Source organism: Salminus brasiliensis, chromosome 10 (assembly GCF_030463535.1).
Source record: "Salminus brasiliensis chromosome 10, fSalBra1.hap2, whole genome shotgun sequence".
Lineage (NCBI taxonomy): Eukaryota > Metazoa > Chordata > Actinopteri > Characiformes > Bryconidae > Salminus > Salminus brasiliensis.
Window position 1 is genome coordinate 30,337,377 of NC_132887.1, and position 27,675 is coordinate 30,365,051.

At 41.2% G+C, this 27,675-nt stretch overlaps 1 protein-coding gene across 6 annotated transcripts in view; it reads right to left on the minus strand.

Moving 5' to 3' along the window:
* The window catches only part of acp7 (acid phosphatase 7, tartrate resistant (putative)), a 130,637-nt gene that overhangs the window by 52,100 nt on the left and 50,862 nt on the right, over positions 1-27,675 (minus strand). For 4 of the 6 annotated variants that reach the window (XR_011980530.1, XM_072689773.1, XM_072689775.1 and 1 more), the window contains 2 exons: positions 24,966-25,068; positions 2,508-2,567 (listed from right to left, as the gene is read on the minus strand). Coding sequence is in view for 5 of the 6 variants with exons in the window: in XM_072689773.1 (XP_072545874.1) it covers positions 2,542-2,567; positions 24,966-25,068 (129 nt within the window). In the remaining variant the exon portion in view is untranslated. Of the gene's footprint in view, positions 1-2,507; positions 2,568-10,746; positions 10,773-24,965; positions 25,069-27,675 lie in introns of those variants that run through there. The other 2 variants (XM_072689777.1, XM_072689776.1) reach the window with 2 other exon arrangements.

Below are 27,675 nucleotides of genomic sequence, written 5' to 3' on the forward strand. Positions count from 1 at the left end.
AGCACAGTAACATCATGGTTAATAAACAATTTGCTACTAGTTTCAGCACTGTGGGCAGTGCTAATATGGCTGTGTTGACTTCGGACTTCATAAAAGTCTACAAAACTTCACAGTGGACCAACACCAGCAGATGACATGGCACTGCAAACCATCACAGACTGCAGACACTTCACACTGGACTTCAGATCTTGGATTCTATGCCTCTACACTCTTCCAGCCAACATGCTTGTTTGGGGATAACATGGGTGGAACATGGGCTAGGTGGGTTCGAGGTGGACATGGGTTCTGAATGGGTTTGTATGTGTTGTTACTCTGACCGGTTTGGGCTTCCCAAGTGGGCCCCGTTGTTACAACTCACCTAAATCTTTTATGGGCGAAAGTACACAGTGTACTATCAAGATAGAGACCATCCCCCCCGGTTCTTTCCCTGACCCTGGTGGGACTCTAGTGGGAATCCATATATGGGGCCAATGTGGAACCCAAGAACAAAACTTTCTGATTACCGGTTAGGCTACCCATACAGGCCCCACATGGACATGCAAAATGTACTGTTATATGAAAAGAGGACTTTGGAGCACTGAGCAACAGTGGAGTTCTTTTTCTCCATAGCTCAGGTTAGATGCTTGGAGACGTGGGAGTTGCTTGATATTAGGAATGAGGCAGTTGTAGCCACCTGGAGATACATAGGCCTGCAATAACAGACTGTTCCAAGTTTTTCAGGTTGGTCATATGATGCTTTTGGACCATGATCCGCAAATTGTGCAATAGACTCTCAAATGGATGGAGATCTGAACTTTGACATTTACTGCTTTATTGTTCCACCACTCCTGTGTTGTCTGGCCCTCTGTTTGGGGAAGGCAATGAGTGTTTTAACGTGCACCTAATAATCAGTTTTTAATCTGATTTCTGCAGTAATCTGATTATCCAAGAGTTTATGTAAACAGCATTCTCCAATTTCTTAGATTGGAGTAAGGTCAGATCTACAAATGTGATAAAGAAAGAGGGTAATTAGATTTCTCAGAGCATGTATACTCTTTATCTGCAACAAAACACTTGGAGCGGCACTAAAACTGAAGGATTTGAATATTCTTCATCTTCTAGATGGTGTGTTCATATTGTGGCTCAATGTGTTTAAAAAAGGCTGCAGTATGAATTATATATATATCTCCCGATTGCAGAGCAGAACTCTGATAACTGCCTGACTCATGTAGACCCAGAGTTTCCCATTATCGGATTACTCAGGTGCATGTAAACGCGTTGAATGGATTACTGACAAAATCAGATTTTTTTGCTTTGGTCAGATTTTGAAGTGCATGTCAAAAGCACTCATTATGGCTGTGTCACTATGATCTGCAAACACCTGAGATGCTTTGTTGTGTTTTGTCTTTAGAAATGTATTTTCTAGCCAACTTCCCCTACAGCCCGGTTGTAGGCAAAGCTCTTGAGTCCCAGTGCAGCAAATGTTATATAACATCACTACATGCTGCCAGTGTCATAACAACACTTCAACATGGTAACTTTGCATACGTTCTAAACAACATATAATATCATATCATTCAGAATCATTCAATTTTCTGTCTATCATCATAGTGTACAAATCTGAGGCCTTGATGTTATGGTTTTATCTTTGTATATTTCTATCTTTGTATATGGTTCCTGAAGGTTCTAGACGCTTGCCTATCTGTGCCTAGTAAGAAGTTCTGCCCTGCTCTCTGCTTTGGTCTTCAACTATGACCTGACCTGAAGACCCCCTTCACCTCCTCAGTGACATTCTTTCTCACAGTACACCGCAACCTTGTGTTTTTGAAGCCCCCTTGGGGTCCAAAGGAATGGCAATCGCACATGGTCATTTGGCAAACCAGTTTCCACTGGCCTTGCTGCTTCAGCAGTGGGGGAAAGAGCGGAGAGCACTCCATGAGAGCTGACCTGCGCGACTATGCAAAAGCATTAGTGGCATGCCTCTCTGTGCGAGCAGGGCTGCAGACAAGCAGCTTCCTTCTGCTGGATCACTTAGTGCCTCTGGTGGCCCTGGAGTTTTTTGTTTGGAATCAGCACGGAGGAGCTGCAGGCTGGACAAATGAAACCATCACTGCACTGCTCTCCTGAAGGCCACTCTTTTAACTACTAGGACTCAAATGGACGATTCCCTCTACGTCTCAAACTCGTAGATCATGCAGCGTGGTACTGTGGCCAGTGTATATAGTTTTTAATGTTTACTGGAAGTCAATGCAAAAAGATAATTATTAGTCATTTTGGGGCATTTCTATTGGTCCATTTTTCATGAAATCTGGATACATTGTACAAAACAGCAGTTTAAAATTCTACACAGCTAAAATTCATATAACCTATTTTCAGAGTTTCAGTGAGTTGATTCAGTACAAACCATATATCGTGTTGAATCTTAGCTTTCCACTGTTGAAATCTTTTTTTTCAACATAGCTTTATGAACACCAGAAATCACTCAAAATATTCACATTGCATTAAATAAACATTAATATTGAACTAACCTCAGTTTTCCAGTGTCGAAACCTTCTCCTCATGTCACTGCTGTTTTATTTTTTTCCATACTGAAAAGCACACCAAATATCAAATGTCATCAACATATTCAATCTTGAAAAACTAAACAGATATCAGCTTTCCAACCTTGACCATAAATGAAAGTCACGCAAGTAAGTAACTATAAGTATACTTCAACAATAAATCAGTTCTGCCTTTGCTATCTGGGCTGTGAATGTCATTTTAATTCAGCACTCGCTCTAAACCAATCCAGAACTCTAAGATAAGCAAACCAGTTGTGATTATCCATTACAAACATTTGCAAACTGGAAAAGCTGCAGTACTGCCCTGTTTCTGTGAAGCAGCAAAAATAAATCAATGTTACACACCTGTCGAGCAGGATTAGAGCAAGATCTTCCCGTTTCATGTTTTTCAATGTTCTTTACCCTTGCCCCTCCCCTTCCCCTGTCCTGTGCACGAGCAAGAATGCCCCCTGTTGCTAAATGGCTGGAATAGTTTTGTATGGCTGAGCCCAAGCCACTTTGCTTTGTTACAGAACCAGGGCTGAGTACGAACACTGGACTTTTTTTGAGCGTGCAAAGAGATGGAGAGTTAGCGAATGAGGAAACACTTTGACTGAATTTTACAAAAAGTGTTTCGGATCAAAATCACATACAGCACCTTTAAAGTTAAAATAACCTTTATATAGGATGGCTGTTACTTTGGCAAATGATTCAAATGATCTAAATCCATATATTCTATAGGCTAAAACCTCAATTCAGTTTGCATGAATACACCAAACCAGTTGTACTTACATTTGAATGTGGTCTCTCTAATGGCTTCGTCACACTTCATGACTTGTAGAGTTCCCTACACATCTCGATCTCTTGTAATCGTGAACATTTAAGCTATTGTGGTTTGCATGACTGTTCAACGACAGCAGGTCACATATTACGTGACCGTTCCAGAAAGAATTGCAGAAGAGTCTGTCTGTTCTTCTACGCTGATTTTTATGCCCTGAACGAACACAGATTTGCCTCAGAGCTGATGTTTTTCTAGCCAACTTCCAAAACCTGTCGGTGAGTGAAAAATCAGGAATAAAATCATGTAGTGTAAACTCGGCATAAAGGAGCATTCTGCAGAGAATCCGAAGATATCGTGATGATATTATTACAAGGAGTCGTAATGCAACCATGAAATGAGGAAACACATCTATTTTTAGACATTCTGCTTGTTCAAGTGGTTAAGATGTAACCAAAGTCATTCAGAGTGTCCATTCTAGAGAAACCTAGTGTTGTGTTCACAGTGTGGTGATAGAAACCAGATGTCTTTAGTCTTTAATACACAAGTCACCAATCTTATCTGCGAAGGCTCGATGTGACAGCGGATTTTCATTTGAACCAAGCAGGTGTCCACCTCATATAATCCATCAACAGTTTGAAGATTGAAAGCAACAGATCAAACCAATGGAGCTCCAGCTGGATTGCAACAAACGCTTGTAGCCACACTGGGCCTTTGTGGATAAGATTGGTGGCCTCTGCTTTAATACCTCTAATTTGGTGGAGATCTACCTTCCTTCCACCTCCAACCTAGTACTAACACACCCCATTGTGTTAGCTCATCAAGCACTACTGAAGGCAGTAATTGCCTGACCAGAAGACCAAGTGGAGTTGATGAGGGTTGAAGTTAAAGTCTATGGGAAGGTATTGGATTGGTGGCCAATGCTGTAAATGCTATGTAAATATCACAAAAAAAAATCAATATTTCACGTTTTGAGATGGTTTTAGTGTAAAACACATTTATTACATGCTATTCATACCAGAGAGGTACATGTTTTAGGTACCACTGTTCTAGCAGTTCCATGTGGTTTCATTAAGTAGCATTCAGCACTCTGGACTTTAAATCCAGCCATCTAAGTTCATTCCTCAGTGCAACCTGTGGTTGTTTCTAAGGGGCAGTGGTGGTTTAGTGACTTGAGCACTGGGTTGAAGTGTTGATGGTTGTGGGTTCAATACCCAGGTTCACTAAAAGCTGCCACTTTTGGGCCGTTGAGCCTGGGCACGGCAGTGATGGTTGCCCATTGCTCTGAGCACATGTGCATAATGTATAACTGTATGTGTGTGTGCTCTCTAGTGTTTAAGTGTGTGTTTACTGCATGGATGGGTTAAAGACCCACACCATTTGTGTTGTGGGTCCAACACAAATGGTGAATGTGGTGAATTACTTCCTGAACTACAGTTTATAACATTTGGAATGTAATGCAAATGTAATGCAAATGTAACAGCAGCACTGTTGCAGTGTTGTAAAAGCCAATCCAGTGTCACAACCCCTTATTTGTTAGCCTCCCAAAGCAGCTGCTGATTAATTTTGGAATTCCAGTTCAGTCATGACCATCACAGGCAAGCATGCATCTGCATTCTTCTGGACTTGTTAAAAAAAAGGCCAGAGATCTTTCTATGAGTCTTTGCTTACGTGACATCTCATGTTTTGGAACAGAGCGTTTTTGTGTGCTCCTTCAGTCAGGTCTTGGCTCCAGATGCCTTTTCCATCTCCTGCTCCCACATAAAAATAGGGGTTGGATGTAAGGAAATTGCTTTTGGATTCGCTCAATGTTTAGTTATGAAGTTCTCCGTCAGACAGCGAAAACCTTCATAGACAAAAATGTGGGTTTCAGAGACAATATTTCAGTTACGAGAAGTGAGTCTGTCGTGAAGTATTTCAAGGAAAGTCAGAGCTGTTTAAAATATGCAATACGGCGATGTGATCTATTTTGTGATGACTTGATCAGCTGTGCCTGTCTGGAGTGCAAAAGTCATTATAGTCTGGTCTACTGGTCATCCAAAAGGGGAAACGATGGCTGCTTCAGAATAAGAAATAGCACATGAAGAAGTAAGGCCGTCTACAGCCCCTTTTCACTAAGCACAGACCAGTTGTCATGAAGCTAAGTTCATATGTCGAGTGGGTTTTTCTGGTTGTGGAGAAAGACAGAAAGAAAGGTAAGATAGATAGATCGATAGATAGATAGATAGATAGATAGATAGAGACATATAGATAGATAGATAGATAGATAGAAATCTATCTACATGTCTCTATCTAGAGAGAAAGAGAGAGAAAGCTCAGTGCTGGCTTTGTCACTATGCATGAACTGCTGAAAGATGCAATTTAAGGGCCCCTAGAGTGATTGTTGATACCTCACAAGCCCCTGACAATTATCTACCAAATAAAAAATCTGGACCTGTCGCCGTCTAAATCTCTAAATTTTGTTTTTCACAAGCAGAAATTTTGATCTGTGATGCCCAAATTTCACATGCTGCTGCAGATAGACCGACAGATCTAAAGTGTGAGACAGACTCAACTTTAGTCACAAATACTGTTATCGCAGTAAAGACTTTCCAGAATAACAAAAACATAGCTTTTGCTCCAGTGTTGTAATCTGTTCTCCACTCACCCAGACAAAGGAGACCATCATACTGTATGACAGCCAGGCTATCCGCCTCTTTTTACTTATGGCTATGTGTGAAAATCACGGGAATTGTTTATGGTAGGCCGTTGTGCGCGTGCTAACAACCGAGGCCTGGTTACACTCTTCTTAAAAGCATTGTTTTCCTCCCTCTGTCTGGTGTGACTTCTGACTGCTTAGCAGGGCCTGATTTTATCACCCAAATGTCCCTGGCATGCGTGTGTTCCCCCTTGCACTCATTATGAGAAGCTTTTGAGGAATCGCAGTAAAATGGTGAAATCACTGTTATGTAATGTCTAAAGTTTCCTGTCAGCTTTCAGCCAGAGACTGCCACTTTGGGATAAGTGCTATCAGAAGCATTCATCGTCACCGTCCTCGCTCACAATAACTCTTCGCTTTAGGAGTTCTCAGCTCCTGCCAAAGCTTCATCAAATTGTCATGTGGTACCAGGCAAAAACAGCACTTGTGACATTCTTTCCAAAAGCACTCTTCACAGCACTTCACTTTCATGCTGAGAGGTGCAGACAATGAGCCAGGACAATATTTAGGTATGTGTGTGAGTGAGATAGCCCTTAATATCAGCTTATAAATTCTGCTTAAGAGAGGTTTATTTGTCTTTTATCTTTTATTTATGAGGTGTTTTTTCCTTCTAAGCGAACTAAATTAGCACAAGCAAATACATCATTTTGCAAAAGATCGAAAAAGTTCTCAAAAGATCTACTTATTGTCACTTTTGCTAACACATACATTTTACATAAATGAACAAAAAGAATACTCCTCTGTTAGTGGGACGAAAATACTGGACAAAGGACAAAATTAGAGGGAGCGTTCTTGTAGGAGCAAGACCAAGGACCACTGCTTTGGAGTTACAGTCCCGGACAGAGGAGGATTATGGTCTCAGTGGCCCAATAATGACACCTACAAGTCAGTTATGGCAATTGCCTAAAAAGCCAAAAATGAACCAGCTCCTCCCTGCCTGATTGGCAATGCGTACCAAGTATGGCTCGGTTTGATCCATCATCCTTTAGGACGATGTGGAAAACAAGCATCAACCTTTTTCTCAGTTCTGGTGGTGCAGGTGATGGAACTGACATCCCTTTGGTGTCCGAACAGCTGAGTTGCGCACTGTTTTCAAACGCCAACTAAGGACTCATCTCTTGCAAGAGCACTTAACTCAACACCTACTCAGCAGTTCATAAAGATTATAATTGCACTTAAATGTTTTGCTCTTACTCTTGCATTTGTAAAAAAGTTCTAGAAATATATATACACACAAGATAGATTACTCATAATGCATTTACTTCCAATATCTTTCGTTAATAAAACAAATAGAAGTGATGTGGCAAGTCAACTAGAAGGCCAGGTTTACAGTGTGCATTGCATGTTACATGTAGGAATTTACCAGGTTCAGCAGCAACAGCCATGTTGGATATGTAATCAATAAGTAAAAGTAAATCTTTCTTATGGTGCATTAACACTGCTCCGGCGTGTCAACGCACTGCAACGTATCCCCTTCATTTTCAATGGGAAGCAGTGGTTCCGGCAGACACAGGCATGCGGTGCATCATGGGTCTGGCATGTCAAGTCCAGGGGATGCAGTGTGGTGAAAAGTTGAGCCGAGATAAACTTTATGCAAATGAATCTGGCCAAAACTCTGCACCTACCCAACCCAGAAGCTGGTGTTAAAATTGTGCGAAAAGTATGTAATAAATGCAAAACATTTGTTCCGTATTCAAACATTCCAGTGAAGCATGAGGAAAAGCTCATTATTGCAGGTACAGAGTTCTCTATCCTTTTTATCCATCCCTACCAAATTACAGACCCTCAGATCAATGGCCCACATATCAGTTCCTACAAATCCTAAATCCTAGCAGAAAAAACATCTGGTTGGATGTAAATATCCCATAAAATAGCCATATCACTCTTGAAAACAAACAAGTTTAAACCTACCTTACTTTTTAAAATAGTTATACATTTGTATTATTTATAAATCAATGGATTTATTGAATAAAAATGGACGTATTTAAATTGCCCACATGCGACCAGCTGAAGAAGGAAGTGCACTCATGTCTGTTGTCGCACTGGAGCAGTGCAAATGCAGTATAAATGCTGTATCTTGGCTCCAAAGTGTGCAACAAAGCGTAAAAGCCCTGTGTTACCTTTCCAGTTGTCACCTCTGTCACAGGGCTGCAGCACCAGCCAACTGCAGCTAAATGCACTGCAATTACCATAATGCAATACGTTCTAAAACCTTAACCCTTCACATTCTCAACACCTGGTTCTCAACGACTTAATATAGATGCAAATGCTTGGCAGTTCCAGTTGTGGTAGAGTTTGTAATTAGCTTCGCCCTTTCTGAGTTGGGTGATAACTTCTAAATTGGGTGATGCTCTGGTTGGAAGCAATGCAAACTTGCTTAGAGAATCAACTTTTGACCTCCAGAACTGTCCACATTGCATCGAGAAGCAACTAAGAATATAACCCCCCCCCACACACACACACCCCTAGTACTGTTTTGGTTTATTATAGAGTTATGTAGTAACTAAAAGTTTGGGAGAAGGAGCATGCCCAAACTCCTCCTCTCCTTTACTACACACATTATAAAACTGCTCATCTCCTTCTTGTGACAAAATTCACACCCCACCACCGCCCCTGCTCCTCCTGTTGGTCCAACTATGCTCAACCTCTGCTTGGCAAGGGGGGTAAGGCTTCAGGTCCCGTCAGCTCAAAGCCCCCAAGAACTTCCCAGAACCCCTTCCTTGCTGCAACCAAGCAACCAAGCAAGACAGCTAAGAGGTATCTCTGGGCTCTATCCAGTTCACACTTGCTAAGGAAATTTTCTGGGTTTAGCAGTAAGCAGTTCTGTAAATCACTCTAGATAAGATGTACCTTAGCTCTTCTCTTATTGGACAAGCCAGACTCGGGGCTTAACTTATCTGGCTAACCTGAGAAATCCTGCTTTGTGAAATACACCCCCTAAGGCACATTAAAAACACACAGACTATATCCAGAAACTGCTTCTGCTCCTTCTGTCATCCCACTCTGTTCTACTTCTCCCTTCATACCTCAGAAGAACATGGAGGAGTCAAGGGGATAAAAGGAGAAGAGCAGAAGGAACAGGCTGCCTCCAGAAACTTTTGCTTTCCTTCTTTTCCTACTTTTCCTCCTTTATCCCGGAAGAACACGGAGGAGTCAAGGGGAGGAGAGGAGTACCTGTTTACTGTGTCGCAGTATATTTTTAAATGAAGCCACTTGAACAGATACTAAACCAAGTAAAGACAGATATGTAGAGGGGGTTAGGTTGGAAGGAGGTCCATGCTTGAAACAACTGGAAATTTTGAATGTGCATTTATAATACTGTGCAGACTAGTTTGCTGAGTCTGGGCTTTTTTTTTCTTCTTTTTTTTACTGGTACAGCATTTGTTGTTTTGGTCTGTATCACTGTATTCCACTTTAAGGACGGGAAGAAGCGAAGGAAGGTTTTATTTTGAGAAACGTGGGTCTGCAGGACAATGACGAGAACCCACAAACATGCAGGCATGCGTTCAAACACATCTACAAATCATCAGCTCTGGAGCACAACACAGCACAGATGACAGTAACAGAAATCCAACTGCCTCAGTGCGTTCAGCTGGGAAAAGGAGCGGCGGACTTCAGCGCTGCTTTCTAAACCAAGTTCTTTCACATTTGTTGCACTTCTCGAATAGCCGCAATGGCCCAGTTCTACAGCTGACCTCTTCGTCACAGAGCCACATATATGCTGTATGAGTGCCAGCTTGATTTAGAAGGTCCCCACTTTCTTCTAGAGGTCATTCACTACTATCCTGGTGGCTGATATCATATAAAATCCTAATATGTGGTGGGCCCACCTTGCTCCTAAGCAACAAACACATCGGTACCATCTGCTGTCCTTCCTGCGGTGGGTACGGGCACCGTTCAGCCATTTTTCACAGGACCGTTTGTCATGTATCGCTCTATTACCAATCCCAAACATTTCCCAGAATGTCAAACAAGTGATAGAGGAAGATATTTCTTCTGAATATTGGGCTCTTAAACCTGTCAAAAAGGCAGCCCAGGACAATATTATGAATTCCACTCTCTAAGTAATGGTGTACATTTCTCTAATATTTCAGCTGTCCCTGGGGAATATGTGTCACTCAGCAGACTACATGAAGTATTTCAGTCTATTGACTCTGTCTATGAATTGTTTTACTGGATGGATCCTTGGTAGAGCTTTATTATCATAGCATGCTTATATATCATTGCAGTTTTAATCCATGTTTCTATAAAGCGAGAACAAGATGAATGTCTGGCTGCCATCTCCATCTTTTACTCTGGGTACAGTATACACCATATCATTCGCACCACTTGCCTAATACTGAGTAGGTCCCCCTTGGACCACCACAACAGATCTGACCATTCATGGCATGGACTCCACAAAACCTTGGAAAGCAACCTATGTTGTCTGGTACCAATATGTTAGCAGCAGATTCTGCTAAGTCCTTTAAGTTTTGAGGTGGGACCTTCATGGTTCACATCAAAAAGCCTTAGGTGGCTGTTGTCTTTTCTTGGACCACTTTTGGTGGGTACTGACCTGCATACCAGGACCATCCCTTTAAAGACCATCACCTTCAAGAACTGACTGTTAACTTATTGCCTAATATATCCAGCCCTTGAACACAGACGACAAGTCCGCATTGATGAAGGAATTTGTGGGGGACGATGCTATTACTTAACTTTTATCACTTTGGCTCAGGCTGCCCAACCGAAAGCTCTGGAGGCCAATTAGATAGTAGTGCCAATTCTCAGCGTAGACCTGTAGGATTAGTGCAAACATACAGTGGAAACGTTAAGCATTCTGAAATCCAGCAAACCATTAAGGCACTCAATATAACCCAGTGTGGCACACTTTCAAAAGTGGTGTGTTCGTTCAAGCTGAAAAAAAATGGCTTCATGTGGCAACAAGGAATTAAACTGGGTCTATTCAACTTAAATAAATGGCTGTATCAATAATGGTTCATGGGGAACAATGGGAGTTGAATAAACCCTGTTCAATTGTTTGTTACCACATTAAGTGATTTTCTTAGATTGATCATATCGTTTCTTTCCATTTTAATCACGATTAGCTGAGGTTTTTCATTTCAGACTCTTATCATCCTTTTTAGTGTTGTTTTAGCAGCTTCGAATCCTATCGACCTGGACCCCGAGTGGTCCTGAACTAAGCCACTGCCACTATGATCATAGGATCGCTGTTTCGAATCCCAGTAATGCTGCTAGCTATCAGCAGCCGAGGCCCGGAGAGAGCACAACTGGCCTTGCGCTCTCTCCCCTCATTGCTTCGTTGCAGTGCTGGCCATTACTGGCATCTGTAGGCCGGTGCGTTGGAGCTGGGTATGCGGCGCTTTCCTTCAGGGTTTCCTGGGAATGTTGCATCTGTGATGTTGCATCGGCATTTATGGCAGTTCGAAAATAAGCTGCTTGACTCAGCGCAAGTTGGAGAGGGGATGTGTTGGTCCATCCTCACTAGTGTCGGGGGCACATTACCACATTAAGTGATTTTCTTAGATTGATCATATCGTTTCTTTCCATGTTAATCACGATTAGCTGAGGTTTTTCATTTCAGACTCTTATCATCCTTTTTAGTGTTGTTTTAGCAGCTTCGAATACTATCGAACTGGACCCCGAGTGGTCCTGAACTAAGCCACTGCCACTATGATCATAGGATCGCTGTTTCGAATCCCAGTAATGCTGCTAGCCATCAGCAGCCGAGGCCCGGAGAGAGCACAACTGGCCTTGCGCTCTCTCCCCTCATTGCTTCGTTGCAGTGCTGGCCATTACTGGCATCTGTAGGCCGGTGCATTGGAGCCGGGTATGCGGCGCTTTCCTTCAGGGTTTCCTGGGAATGTTGCATCTGTGATGTTGCATCGGCATTTATGGCAGTTCGAAAATAAGCTGTTTGACTCAGCGCAAGTTGGAGAGGGGATGTGTTGGTCCATCCTCACTAGTGTCGGGGGCATTGCATGTGATTGGGAGGGGGTACGTCTAAATTAGTGAGAAAATAGGTGACAAACCTATATATATATATATATATATATATATATATATATATATATATATATATATATATATTAAAATCCTATCAAACCTGGTTACTATAGTCAGGTAGTGGAGATTTTTGCAAGGTTAAAGCTCATTCACGTGTTTGAGGCTCTGCTTAAATGTGAAAACAAGAAAACAATGTTTTCCTCCAGGACGTCTGAGTTGGCAGGTCCAAATGAAAAAGTTTCAGTTTGTGAGAACAGTGAACAGTGAAGCATGTTGCCAACACTTCAGAGCTAATTAAAAGATGTGTTTCCACAGAATCTGCCTGACAACCTGACATCATGTCCTCATTTTACTGTGTGGAATTCGAAAAACACATGTGTTGAACAGTAAGGCACTCACATCGATCCTCTCTCAGTGGTCCAGCTTGGAAACATATTGTTTTGATCTTTGCAGTAACTGTACCTGTGTGTACTCCCCTCTACTTTTCGTGTGCTTCTGGGGTATTATCAGGTATGCTCAATGTGATATTTCCAGTCAGAGCAAAGTCTGCGGCATCCCACAGCTATGGGAACAGATGGAACGTTGAATGTAAACATATCCCTCAGTCTAAATTCAGCTCACTGTGGTTTAGAAGGACAAAAATGTCTACATTTTACATAAAAAGCCACCAGCCACCATTAGTAGGTCTGACACAATGCACTGACTGCCGAATGGAGCTCTAAGAGCTTGAATCAGCTTCAGGAATGCTCTATTCTAAACAGATGATCAGCAACACATTGCTAATGGAGACAGTAACATTCACAGTTTAAAGAACATACTACACATACCTGATTAACCCTTTGACGTAGAAAGGCTTATTACACAGCAAGGGGGGTATTATTCAGTAACTACAGGGACTTCTGTTGGGGTTATTCTCTGGTAATAGATGTTTGTAATAACACTCTCGTTCTGCTTAGGGGTTAAAACGGTAATCTATAGGGCTACAGTTTAGGTTTTCCATTGAGTGTGTTCATTTGTTCATTATTTTTAAAAGTTTAAATTAGCAGTGTGGCCTGTGCAAAAATGTGGACACACAAAGTGCTGCAAAGGCGGAACATTTTTTTAGAAAGTCTCAGACTTTGATTAGCAAAAGAGCAACAGGCAAACCCAAAATTTCAAGCTTTATAAATTCCTTGACCCTTCAAACCTTGTGCTACATCATTTGCAACATGGGCTTGTCAGAACTAATTCTAAACATTGTCTCTTTACCTTCTCAGAGTAAATGGCCACCCAGCCCGACCTGCTGGAAGACTACCCGCTGAGGTCCCCTCTACCTGCGTCAGACCAGCTGCCACCTACCAGTCCGACCATCAGGCCCCCCACCCACCACCACCCATACCAGACCAGTGGCCCACCCTCCTACTGCTGCTACCTGTTTACTGACCATGTTAAAACTTAAATGGACTCGTAACTATCTGCCACTATTAATATCCCCACTATTTACTATCTGTTGTATCTGGTTTGGTCATTTTTATCAATAATGTTTAAACAGTTCTGATCAGAGGAGGACGGGTCAGGTCGGGTCCCCCTTGTGAGTCTTGGTTCCTCCCAAGGTTTCTTCCTCCAGCTCTGAGGGAGTTTTTACTTGCCACTGTCCCCGTTGGTTTGCCCTCTGGGGGTCTTTGATCCTTCATGTCTTACGTTATTTCTTTTTTGTCTCTTTTGTCTCTGTCCTGTACTAATTACTAATTATGTACAGCTGCTTTGTGATGACAACAGTTGTAAAAAGCACTATACAAATAAATCTGACTTGACTTGACTTGACTAAGCAACTGTCAAAGTGATCGGATAATAAATGATGATAATCAATGTCCACAAGGTGAAATGTTATTAAGAATTTTTACTAGTAGTCTCACAATTTTGGACCTTACTGCATACACATACCTTACATTTTAGGTCATTGGTTCTCAGTCCTGGTGTCCTGGACCACCACTGTCCTGGTTATTTTAGAGCAGGGGGTGCTAACTACCCTGGATATTTCAGATTTAACACACCTGGTTCAAATATTTAGGTTCTACAGAAGGCCTTCACGATCTAGATCTGATGTGTAAGATTTGGGTTGCACCTAAACTCTGCAGGGTGGTAGATCACCAGGACCAGGATTGGGCACCCCTTAGTTTGCTCTGTTCTCAATACACCTAATGCAGCTTATATACTAAATGATTAGCCCTGAGGAACACTAGCAATGCTACATGCAGGTCAATGGTACTCCAGGACCAGTCTGGAGAAACACTGGTCTAGACTATTTCATAATAGCAAAGTTTTTTATTCGGACACTTAAAATTGTTCCTGGGTTTTTTCTGGACTTTTCTGTACACATAGCGCTCAACTGGACATAGCATAACTGTTTGGTTAACAGAGAAATCACATCTGTTTCAAAAGACCTGTTTTCATCTGAATGTAATGTATCTGCCGAACCTTTTCGGTGAGAAGCAGACGAACAGAGGAACAACAGGTGTGGAATTACATTTCAGCAAATGCACTCTTTTCCTTGGAAGCGGAAAGAATTTGAGAGTCTCATTGTTTAGCATGTTGTTTAGTCAATGTGGAATTTGGTCCAATAAGAACTACAGCCATGGCCAAAAATATTGGCACCCCTACACTTCTTTCATAAACTACACTATGTCTCCCAGAACATTGTTGCAGTTACAGATGCTTTGGTATTCTCATGATTATTTCTTTTGTTTGCATTGAAAGTCAAATCTGATCTCATTCCGCACAGAAATTGCACCCTCAACTGAATATGTGGTAGCACACCCTTTGAAAATACTTTCTGTAACCTTGAATGAGTTTCTTATCTCTCTCTACTGGAATTTTTGACCTTTTCATTTGCCCACTGCTCCGGGTTTCTCAGATTTGAAGGGTGCCTTCTCCCAACTGCTGTTTTGACATCCTTCCACAAATGTTCTATAGGATTTAGATCTGGATTCATTGCTGGCAACTTCAGAACTCACCAGTATTAATACTACTACTACTGCTTCTACTACTGCTACTACTACTGCTTCTACTACTACTACTACTACTATTACTACTATGACTACTACTGCTTCTACTACTACTACTACTACTACTACTATTACTACTATGACTACTACTGCTGCTGCTGCTACTACTACTACTACTACTACTACTACTGCTCCTGCTGCTACTACTACTACTGCTTCTACTACTGCTACTACTACTGCTTCTACTACTACTAGTACTACTACTGCTGCTGCTGCTACCACTACTGCCACTACTACTACTGCTACTACTGCTACTGCTACTACTACTTCTATTACTGTAGTACTACTACTACTGCTGCTACTGCTGCTGCTACTACTGCTATTATTACTACTACTGCTGCTATGACTACTGTTACTGCTGCTACTGCTACTACTACTACCACTGCTGCTACTGCTACTACTGCTACTACTACTACCACTGCTACTACTACTACTGTGATTACTGTACTATTGCTACTGCTACTACTACTGCTACTACTACTATTACTGTACTACTACTACTACTGTAATGTTACTACTACTGCTGCTACTACTACTACTACTACTACTACTACTACTACTACTGCTACTACTACTAATTACAAATGTTACTGTTACTACTACTACAACTATGGCTGCTACTACCACCGCTACAACTACTGCTACTGCTACTACTACTACTACTACTAATAATAATAATAATAATAAGAAGAAGAAGAAGAAGAAGAAGAAGAAGAATTACATCTGTTACTGCTAATTCTACTGTTACTACTACTAATAACAATAATTACAACTGTTACTGCTACCACTACTACAACTACTGCTGCTACTACTACCACTCCTGCTACTACTACTACTACTGCTACTACTACTACTACTACTACTGCCACTACTACTGCCACTACTACTACTGCTACTACTGCCACTACTACTGCTACTACTGTTACTATTACTGTTTCTACAACTACTGCTACTACTACTACTACTGCCACTACTACTGCTACTACTACCGCTACTATTACTGTTTCTACTACTACTACTACTACTACTGCTACTATTACTGTTTCTACTACTACTACTACTACTACTGCTACTACTGCTACTATTACTGTTTCTACTACTACTACTACTACTACTGCTACTATTACTGTTTCTACTACAACTACTACTACTACTACTGCCACTACTACTGCTACTACTGCTACTATTACTACTACTACTACTGCTAACACTACTGCTACTACTACTGCTACTATTACTGTTTCTACTACTACTACTACTGCCACTACTACTGTTACTACTGCTACTACTACTACTACTACTGCCGCTACTACTGCAACCACTACTGCTACTATTACTGTTTCTACTACTACTACTACTACTACTACTGTTTCTACTACTACTACTACTATATAATGATAATAATAGTAATAGTAATTTTGTCTAGACCATTGCTGCACAATATATCACATCACCATCACAATGCACACATGCAATAGGCACATTGCATGTCACATGAGCACATACGCATCATATTACATCTTGCTTGATGCAAAAGGATAATTCCTACTATGCTAATTTTTCATGATATACCTGCCAGAAGTAGATCTGCCCAGTATCATTGTAACTTTTACTATAATCTTCAATACACAGAGGGCATTACTTCTTATCATTATTATTACAACAACATGTTGGATCACCGACTGATATTTTTTTATATTTTATATTGCAATTTATATCGCAGAACAACATAATATCACAGTGTCAGTTTTTTTCCAATTCCCAATGAAAACCAAAGCATTACTTCCAAGTAATTGCACAGGTAATTGCAACACATTTCTGGGAAAAAGTGGTGCATTTTCTGACAAGTGCAGGGGTGACAGTAGGAGTGGCATCTTGACATCCTGGTCTGTAATATGCTTTTAGTGCTGTTATTATTGTGATATCATTTGGCTAAAGGGAAAGTGTTCTGTGGAAGGCTGGGTTGTGCAAAAAAAGTGTTAGGGTTGCTGTACCAACTTGTCGAAAACACAGCTGGAGAGAAATGAAGAAGATCATATGGCGCCAAAGTGGCCGTTGTCACACTGCATTACAGCGATTGCCTACCATGGGGTAGAACACGTTCTTGATAGTTTTAGATCAAGTTGTGCATATTTTACCATATTTTTCCCCATCCTTTGTTCTGGCAGCAAACTCAATTGAAAACAGCCATCCACTAATATCAGCTTCTGTAATTAGTTTGACATTTTTGTTGAGTTAGTCGCATTTTTAGGCAAATGTAGATTCAAAATACAAGAACGTTCTGTGTTCTCCTTCACTGGACTTGTCTCTTGTGAGAAAGCGGAACAAAGTCAGTTCCAGGAAAAAAATGTTCCACTCTCAAGCCTGCCTTTGCCAGACTTTTGTACATCTCCAGGTGGATTCCATCTTCTTAAGTAATGAACGCTCCGTGACCACTGTTGTTCAACACAGGTCCAAAGAGCAGGGCCTGCTTTCTTAAACCCATCAGAGCACAAAGCACTATTGTTAGCCATTAGAACAGACATGCATTAAAATGGGAATGCACTGTTGTAATGCAATGTTCTTCTCAGGTGCCACAATGTTTTTTTTTAAGTGATTCCATAGAAGATCAATGGTTTTCTCAAAACTTGTGCAACCAGGGACCAAGTCCAATGTGAAAAAAAAATCCATGGAACCCCAAAGATGTTAGGATCCTGAGAGCCGGTCAGATCATATAAATCACATTTAGCAAGCTGCTGCAGCGTTCCTCATTCAACTGCTGGATGGCAATACGGGCATCACTCGTGGCTGCAAAAACCAATCAACCTATCCATAAACCAGCGTTTAAGTCCACTTTTAATGTGGAGTGCTAAATGCCAGCAATCTGGAACTGTATCTGACTCAAACTTACATATTTGTAGAATGTGTAAAACTAACATAGCAGAGTAAAGACTTTTAACACCACTATACAAAAACCGTCCCATCACTCAGCCCAGAACAAAGAGTATCTGAACACAGCAGAGCTAACAAACACCGCTAAACACACATGGGTTTTTGCAGGGAGTGCTCGGAATTCGACAGTGTTGTACAGTGTTCAACTTGAGAGCATTACAAAAGCCCTGTATGATGATGCTTTACCAAGTTTGCCTGGAAGTTTGCCTGTAAAACCCAGCGATTGGCCAATTGAGCTGACAGATGATTGTCAATCGGTATCGGCCACGAGACACTGATCAGCCCATGTCTAACTTCTACTCAACACCTAGCCAGAAATCCTAAGGATCAATAATTTAGTTATTTAATAAGCATTTATTGTCTCAGTAGACCAATAAATCACACTGCAACTCACTGATCAACTCTAAATTCAATCCTACCTTCTACAGCTTGTTACATTTCTGTTAACATCCGAAAAGTTCCTCTGTTTTCCTACACATCATTCTTCTGGCCACATGTTTGCTGAAACAAGGTCAGCATGTGAAAAATAAGTGTTTCTGCAAGCATCAGACTCACATATCTAACTTACACATGTATATATTTCTTAAAATTATAATTTATGTCATGTAAGTGTCAAAAGTCTATGTACCAATACATGCACTTCCATGCAAGCCCACCCCTTCTAAACTGCATTTCTTTAAGAGTTTACAGATGGCTGCTCAAGATCCGAGCAACATCAGAGTACATTGCATGGCAGTCGTTCCTTTTTTTTGTGCAAAACAGCTTTTTTTGATTGATACAGAGGCTTTGTAGACACACAGTGTCCTCTCCAAAATACGTCTGCTGTCACTCTGTGATGGGTACACACAATAAATCTCTTCATGTCCTGGATCCGGACTATTGCTGGTCCAATGACAATCATTTGATGCCTTTAACAGGGATTAAAAAGTGCTTCTTGAACACATGTGTGTCTGCTACCACGAGCCAAGTGATTACCGACAAATGAGCCATGCTCCGCAATTACATAATTAAGAACAGCCCCTTTGTTTTCCTCAAATCAGTTTTTAATGCCCTGACTCATGTGTAATTTATTTTCTTTTCCTTGGGTGAGTGTGTGTGTGTGTGTGTGTGTGTGTGTGTGTGTGTGTGTGTGTCATTCTGTCCGCAGCTAATCAAAGACATGAACTTTGAGCCAGTTGGGTTTGTTTAGTCTGATGCTTGGAGAAGGACAGACAGTTAGCATGCACGCGCAGTCGGCTGGCTTTTCAGAGAGCAGACTGAAGCGGTCGGTCCAAAAGGCCACACTATGCATTAGGGCAGTTGTGATATCATAAAACTGGTCTTTGCAACCACTGCTGTAGGCTACAATACGCAAATGAGCCCTCTAACTACAGCTTTTATTTATTTATTTTTTTGTGTCGACTACTGACAAATGATGGACCTCTGTGGATGCTTTCAATCAATAGATCTACAATGTAGCTGAGACAAATACATAAAATATGGCTTGCGAACGAAAAGGAAGAATTTCTATATTATAATTCAAACAAACGGGATCAATTATAATAGCTAAATCCAAGAAACCATGAAAATAGTAATAATTATAAGATAAACTAAATGGAGAAATGTATTGGGACACCTGCTCCAAGGGTGTTAAAAAAACGAGTTTATCCTGTATCCTGTTCATCCTTTTGCTAGAGTAACTGTCTCTTCTGACCATGGAAGAAGGCTTTCTACTAGATTTTGGAGCATTGCTGACTTGATTGCACTCAGCAACAAGAGCATCAGTGAGGTCAGGATGTTGGATGACCCTATCCCCTTATCCCCAACCCATTCCAAAAGTATTGGATGAAACACTATCCATCATTCCAAAGAGCACAATTCTAATGCTTCACAGCTAAATGCTGGTAAGGCTTTTTACCCCTCTAGCCCACACCTGGAATTAGGCAAGGTGGCCATGGGTTCATGTTTATCTGCTCCAGAGAGTCCTATTCTATTGGCAATACTTCTCCTCAGGGACTGAACAAGCTGCGGGTGCCCAGCTGTGTCAGCAGCTAAATGCATTTATTGGAAGGGGTGTCCACAAACATTTGAACATATAGTGTAATTCAAATAGAGATAGAGCAAAAACACAATAGATAGATGACTAAATAAAAAAAGTGGAAATATAAAATATACTTAAATATAATTAAAAAATGTAATAAGAATAAAAGAAAAGTAAATAAAGGATAAGTGAAAGGTAAAAAAAAAACAAAAAAAACTAAAGCATACAAAAATCACAGAATTCATGGTCAGAACTACCCAGACTAAAGTTTCAATGAGGGCTTAGGTTTATCAAAGTGTTTTACAACTAAGTCTCTCTAAGAGAGCAATGGAACAAATCTATATCAGGTTGGAACATTAATATAATGCTTGGTGTAGTGTAATACGTAACGTTGCTGCTTTCTGAGTTCTTGGGCACAAGTCCTAACTCTACATACACCTACTTGTATGTTGAATGTAACCTCATTCTAAATGTAAATGTGTATATATATATATATATATATATATATATATATATATATATATATATATATATATATATATATTTATTTTTATTATTATTTTTTTTAATTTACATGTTTGTTTGTTACTTCAAATTTGCTGTCGCTTTACTAAACTTTTACTGAACATAATTGTGCTATACAGTGACAAAATGGATTTGACTTTGATTTGTCAAAAGACTTTCTCTGAATACATTTTCTGATTAAATATATGCAGTGTTACATATTTAATATACACTATATTGTATAAGTATCTACCTACCCATCCAAATAATTGAATTCAGGTGTTCCAATCAATTCCAAATCATTGGAATGACAGAGAGTGATCAACGGATGCTGGGGCGCATTGTGCGCAGAGGTCGCCAACTTTCTGCAGAGTCAATCGCTACAGACCTCCTAACTTCATGTGGCCTTCAGATTAGCTCCAGAACAGTGCTTAGAGAGCTTTATGGAGTGGGTTTCCATGGCCGAGCAGCTGCATCCAAGCCTTACATCACCAAGCTCAATGCAGTGGTGTAAAGCCCGCTGCCACTGGACTCTAGAGCAGTGGTGACATGATGAATCACGCTTCTCCGTCTGGCAATCCGATAGATGAGTCTGGGTTTGGCGGTTGCCAGGAGAACAGTACTTGTCTAACTGCCAAGTGTAAAGTTTGGTGGAGGGGGGATTATGGTGTGGGGTTGTTTTTAGAAGTTGGGTTCAGACCCTTAGTTCTAGTCTTAGTTCTAAGGAACTCTTAATGCTTCAGAATACCACAAGATTTTGGTCAATTTCATGCTCCCAACTTTGCAGGAAGGTTAGGGGATGGCCCTGTTCCAACATGACCAGTGCACAAAGCAAGGTCCATAAAGACATAGATGAGCGAGTTTGGTGTAGAAGAACTTGACTGGCCTGCACAGAGTCCTGACCTCAACCCGATAGAATACCTTTGGAATGAATTAGAGCGGAGACGGTGAGCCAGGCTTTCTCATCCAACATTAGTGTCTGACCTCACAAATGTGTTTTGGAAGAATGGTTGAAAAATTCCCATAAACATTGAAACTGAAGCTGTTATACCTGCAAGGTGGCCTGATATCATATTAAACCCTATGGATTAAGAATGAGATGTCACTCAAGTTCATATGCGTGCAAATTCACCAATCACAGGTGATCCCATCAACCCCACACAGGTTGTGCTTTTCAGTTGTATTCTGTGTCTCAGACTGAACGAAATACCTCACTACATCAGAGCAGACCACCACACACACTTTTTTTTAAGGTTAATATGCTGCCTGTGTGTAGACACATGTGTAAAGTTAGGCAACATTATGGAAAAGAGACAAATTAAACCAAAGACAACTATTAAAACATAATAATCTCACCCGAAAAGACAGAAAGCGGCACATAAAGACCTACTAGACAATCAATCCCTCCACCCCCACCCCTGTCCGTCTGGTTTTGCCATGGTGTTCTTCCGACTTACAATTCTAGTGTTTATTCAGTATCATGTGATTATGGAATTTTTCAGACGGCAACAGAGTTACTGTCGGTCCTGCAGTCTCTGAACTTGAACCCAGGAGCGTTTCTAGACTACCTGCCCCACCACACACTGCATTTTGAGGGGCACAGCTGTACCCCCTCTGCTTGCCTAATAATATTACTAGTTAATATTATTAACATTGTTATTATTATTATTGAACTTGCTCTGACTTCAAGCGTTAGCTACTCGCTTTTGGTAAGACGCTGGGGCATTATGGGAAATGTAGTGCTTGTAGTGAATTTGTGTGGCATCTTCTGTAGTTCTGCTCAGCTATCCAGAATAAAGTTGAACACTTTTTACCACCGTGATTTTCTCTAATAATGGCACAAGTCATTTTGCTTTAAAATATGTCCAAAATATACATTAATAAAAATTACCTTTCATGCTGTTTGCAGTTCAATTTGCCATACCATGTACAAATGTACTTAAAACCCCCAAAACCCCAAAACATGATTGATTTTATAATATTTATTCTTTAGCACCTGAAGCAATAGCCTAGAAAAATGTATTTGTACAACACTTAAAGAGTTTAATCTACAGTGTCCATTATAGAAAATATGAAATACTATTTCATATTATATGAGAGATCTCATAATACTCAATTACAAACTAAAGACAATTATGAAACTGATTTAAAGCACAAAAAAGATCTATCTCTCCACCCTCACCCCTGCCTGTCTGGTTTTGCCATGGTCAAAATTTGGCCAACCAAACGGACCACCTAGGCGATGGGGATTTGTTCACTAGGACACCCGCACACAGTTTTAAAAAATGTTTGCTGCGTGTGTATCCCATCAGAGCTTCCCAGATTCGTCACCTTCACCCCGTCACGCGGAGCTTAAGTGCTCTGGTAGACAAACAATGGTGGATTGTTTAGTGCACTGTAGCACAAACTCCAGCTTGTCCTTCTGGCAACAAATTTTACTAATCAGCCTCCAAACATTCCAGGCATTCCCAGGGAGCATTGATGACAAACCCCAGAGTTTAAAGTTCAGGCCTGATCCCTATTAAGTCGAGCTGGTTATGTAATGAATGTCTTTCCCCTCCTCGCTCCCAGCTGCCCTATCAGGCTGTGCAGAGGACCAGAAGTGCAGATGCTCACAACCATATAAGGACTTCAGAGCTGGCATCAGATGCTTCCTGATCTGTCTGAGGCCAGCAGTGGACGGTATGTTTCTCATGGGATTTCCAGTTGCTTTTGATTGCCTCGTGTTTTCAGTTTAGTACAAAGCAGGAGAGATTAGGCTAGATTAACAGGTCTTCTTCTGGGTTAATGTGATTTGGTATCTACAGAGGCAATGGGCAGGAGTAGAGTGTGTATATTATTGGAGAAGCTGACAAGTTATGATGTAGCTACTGATTGAGGAGGTGCTCCTGGTTCTTTATCACAGCTGTCCATGCATCATACACCTATCAGACCTTTCATAGCTGAAGTGAAAACATTGATTATCTCTTAATGGCACCTGTCAACGGTTGGATATTTTAGGCAGCAAGTGAACAGTCAGTTCTTGAAGTTGATGTGGGCCAAACTGTGATGACTAGGGTCAGAGCATCTTCAAAACAGCAGGTGTTGTGGGATGTTCCCAGTATGCAGTGGTTAGCCCTCAAAGGAAGGAAAACGAATAAAATGGGAACACAGTCATGAAAGCCAACTAATGTCAACATCGGGACCTCATGTTTGCCCTGTCTGGATAGGACGTGAGGGATAATGGGGCAGGCGAGTAGTTGCTCCCCCTGTCACAGCTCGAGCTTTAGCTTGCCAGGCTTAACTTTAGCTCTTCAGAGAGACCGGAGCCATGTTAGCCTTGTTAGTGTTTGATCAGGGGTGTGCTGGAGTATACCTGACCCAACTGTAGGACTGACCATTCCACATTGTACATGGTAAAATACAGCAGGTATTTTGGAAGGTATTCATCATACTTTGCACATTTACACTGTGTGAGCCAGATTACTGTAATTAGAAAGAAAACTCAGTTTTAGGTTCCCAGGGGCTGTGAGGCCTCCTTTAGATAAAGATATATACTATATATGGGTAATGGGTGGCCATTAGGGTTTTTTAATAGTAGGGAGGGTAGGGGTTTAGTTAATTCACTTCTTCTTTAATTCAAGTTACATGTGCCATAAACTCATGCTACGCACATATACATCTACGTTTGTTACGTGCATGTGTTGTGTTTGGTTGTTGCTAAGCCTTTAGCAGGACTGCCAACTTTTACAAATGTCTTGGAGTGAGATTAAGCTTGGCTTTGTGTTTAATCGGTGAAATCCAGAATCGGGAGGGAGTGCTCTCCTCAACTCCTTCAGTAGGCCGCCATTGCCGGTCCAGAGTGTGTTTAATCAGTGAAATCCGGAGCGGCAGCTGTAGTAAAATTCATCCGGATGTTGTTTTGGAGAGGAACGAGGGGGCGTAAAAAATGTGTGAGAAAAGGCAAGTGTGACGTGAGAGCGTAAGATTAGAGCTAAATACATGAGTCTCACAGCCAATGCGTGAGAGCTGGCAGCCCTGCTTTTAGGTCATTGCTCCTGAAGATCTGTAGAATTCAGAAAGTGGCAAACAGGCTTCATAGTAAATGTGGATGGAAGGATAGAGGATGTCTGAAGTAGTGAAGCTTTATGGGTGCCATCTTTTAAATTTGTGACAAGCAGACAAGCCTTTGTGGGTGGTTCAAAAAGGTAGTGGGGATTTTGTGCTGTTTGAGGCTCTCAATTCAATGCATTTGATCCAGCAGGTACATTCAATAGTAGTGTTAGCACATCAGTTCGTGGCTAATTCCTGAATAATAGTTCACAGATAGCACATTAGTCGGCTTTTAGCATCTTAGCTTGTGGTTGGTGGAACTAGATGAACAGTTATTCAGATATTATTTCTTGTTTACTTTTTTAATAACATCTGTCCTGTTACCTAAGATACCATGTGCTGTCACATTCCTTCGTATACTCCCTATACTCACCACATAAAGTTTTTGTGTAGATTTTCTTGGGCATAACTTCCAAATTATGGGTGCTTGGCTGAGAGCTGACAGTCTTGCTTTTAGGTGCACCGCTCCTGGAGATCTGTAGAATTCAGAAAGTGGCAAACAGGATTCATAGTAAATTTAGAGTCAGTGATGGAAAATGTCAGAATCTAAAGTAGTACAGCCATCATCCAAATGGCAGCTCTCTCGTCTTTCAGCAATGAAGAGTTTCGTATTGTTTGAGGCTCCTGATATAATCTATTCAGTAGCCTGGACTAAATTAAATTGCTTGTTATTATAGTGTTATCATATTAGTTTGCTTTTTGTGTGTTAGCTTGTGGTTGGTTAGCTTCTCTGTCTGTCAGTGGAACTAGATGAACAGTCATCCAGAAATCCTTTTCGAATTTTATTTTAGCTTCCTGGCACAGATAATTTTGAACAAATTTATTAGGTGAGAAAGCACACCTTTTGTTTAGCATTTGTTTAGCACAGTTTTTGTTTCTGTGCTGCTTAAAACCAGTCTGAATGGAACAGTCAAACCCCCTGTGCCCTAAAGTCTCTAATATTGTACTTTGAATAACGAAACATTAACACATTAGCATTAACACACCCTTATGAAGAGGATCTATGGTAATACTACAAGACAGTGGTTCCCAACCCTGGTCCTGGAGGACTCCCTGCTCCCAACACACACTGGATCCAGTTAATCAGTTATTGGAAAGACTTGAAAGTTGAAGAGTATGAAGAGTGTTTGAGCAGGAACCTGCTAAAACGTGCAGGGCAGAAGATCCCTCAGGACCATTCCTATAGAGGCTTCAAGCACCTATTAAAATTCACTGAAGTTTACTACAGGATACAACAAGAGTAAATATCGTACACCATACAATACTATAAACTATCATAAAAGTACTCCATCAGACATAACATTATTACCACTGTCAGGTGACATAAAAACATTGGTTATCTTCATCTACAGTGGCATTTGTCAAAGGGTGAAGGTGATGGGAAATCAGGCAGGGTTCAAGAAAGGGCAACCAGTGAACCAGCGACAGGGTCCATGGAAGCCTGGCCATCTCACGACTTCCAGGACTTGCTGCTAAAGTCTAGGTGCCAGGTACCACCAGATGCCTACAGAGGCCTTGTGGAGTCGGATGGGGGCCTACTCAGTTTTAGGCAGGTGGTACTAATGTCATGGCTGATCAGTGTATATTTTCTAGTATTACTACAGTTCTCAGTGTTTGGTTTACTGCATTTTGTCTCATTTATCATCACGCATTAATTCTTCATGTGTGTTCTACTTTAGCTGTTACCACACACACACTCGAACACACAGGCTACTGCAGAGCAGACCTCTCTTAAGCAGACCCTTTTTTAATAACATCTGTCCTGTTACCTAGGATACTATGTGCCGTCACATTCCTTCCTATACTCCCTCACCACATAAAGTTTTTGTATAGATTTCCTTGTGCATAACTTCCAAATCGGGGTGCTTTGCTGTATTATAGCACACTGAGCTGACCAGAAAGTTGGATGCTATTTACACACAACTTTCCATTCCCATACAGCCCTTTACACTTTTTTTCCAGCCCTTTCTTTTAACCCGTTCAGGCTTTTTTTTTTTTCACCAACTTTCCCATTCAGTCCAGCTAGCTGCTTATCAGCAAGGCCCATGTGTACAGCACCAGACTAAACCAGTGATAACTGATTCAGTGCAATGAAATGTTGACTGGCTGGCCCTGTGCCGGGTCCAGCACAGTGCTGTGGCCCGTTAGAGTCGGGGCGAGAGTGGGAGTGAGAAATGCACTCCTTGTCTGCCTCCTCACAGACCATGACTCAATGACTCAGCAGCTGAAGCTTCTCAGACGCCATATCTCTCACAGTTCCACGGGAATTTTCACATGTGACGACATGGAGACTTCCGTCCCTTCCTTTTATAGGCATCCTTGCGGGCCGGAAGGCCTGCTTGCTCTTTTTGAGGAGTCTGTGGGTATCTCATGCATTTTATAATGTGAGGGTGTTCTGTGGGGGGAACATACCACAGACGCTGTTTGTTTTCTTGTGTCTTTGAGATTTCCAGTCAGAGAGCTTATATTCAGGTAAACAGCATCAGTCATCATTTGGTATCACAGCATGTTCTCAAAGTTCTCTCATTTGGGAGTGTACAGAAAAGAAATTTCACAGAAGGCGTGAAAATGCTATTGGTCATTTACAGGTCAATCTGCATCGGTAGCAATGTTGTGGGACACTAAATGAAATCACACTGATGTGATGTTAGTTAGGGAGTTATACAGAATGACCAAATACCATATAAAATATATATTCAATACAGATTAAAATACAGAATATTCCTGAGGGAAATACAGAAAACAGAATGGCTGTGCAAAATATGTGGTTCCCACTTCCAAGTAGTTGCTAGGTTGTTGCCATGTGGTTGCTATGGTATTCCAAGTAATTTTATATGGTGCTGCTAGCTGGTTGTTATGGTATTGCTAAGTGGTTGCTAGTTTGTTGCTAAGTGGTTGCTTTGTGGTTTCCATGGTATCCCAGGTGGTTAATATAGTGTTTCCAGTTGGTTTCTAGTTGGTTGCCATGGTGTCCCAGCTGGTAAGAGGAGTTAAGAGGTTGCTTGTGGTCTTTCTAAGTAGTAGCTAGTATGGTATTCCAGGTGATTGCTATGGAGTTGTTAAATGGTTGCTAAATAGGTGAT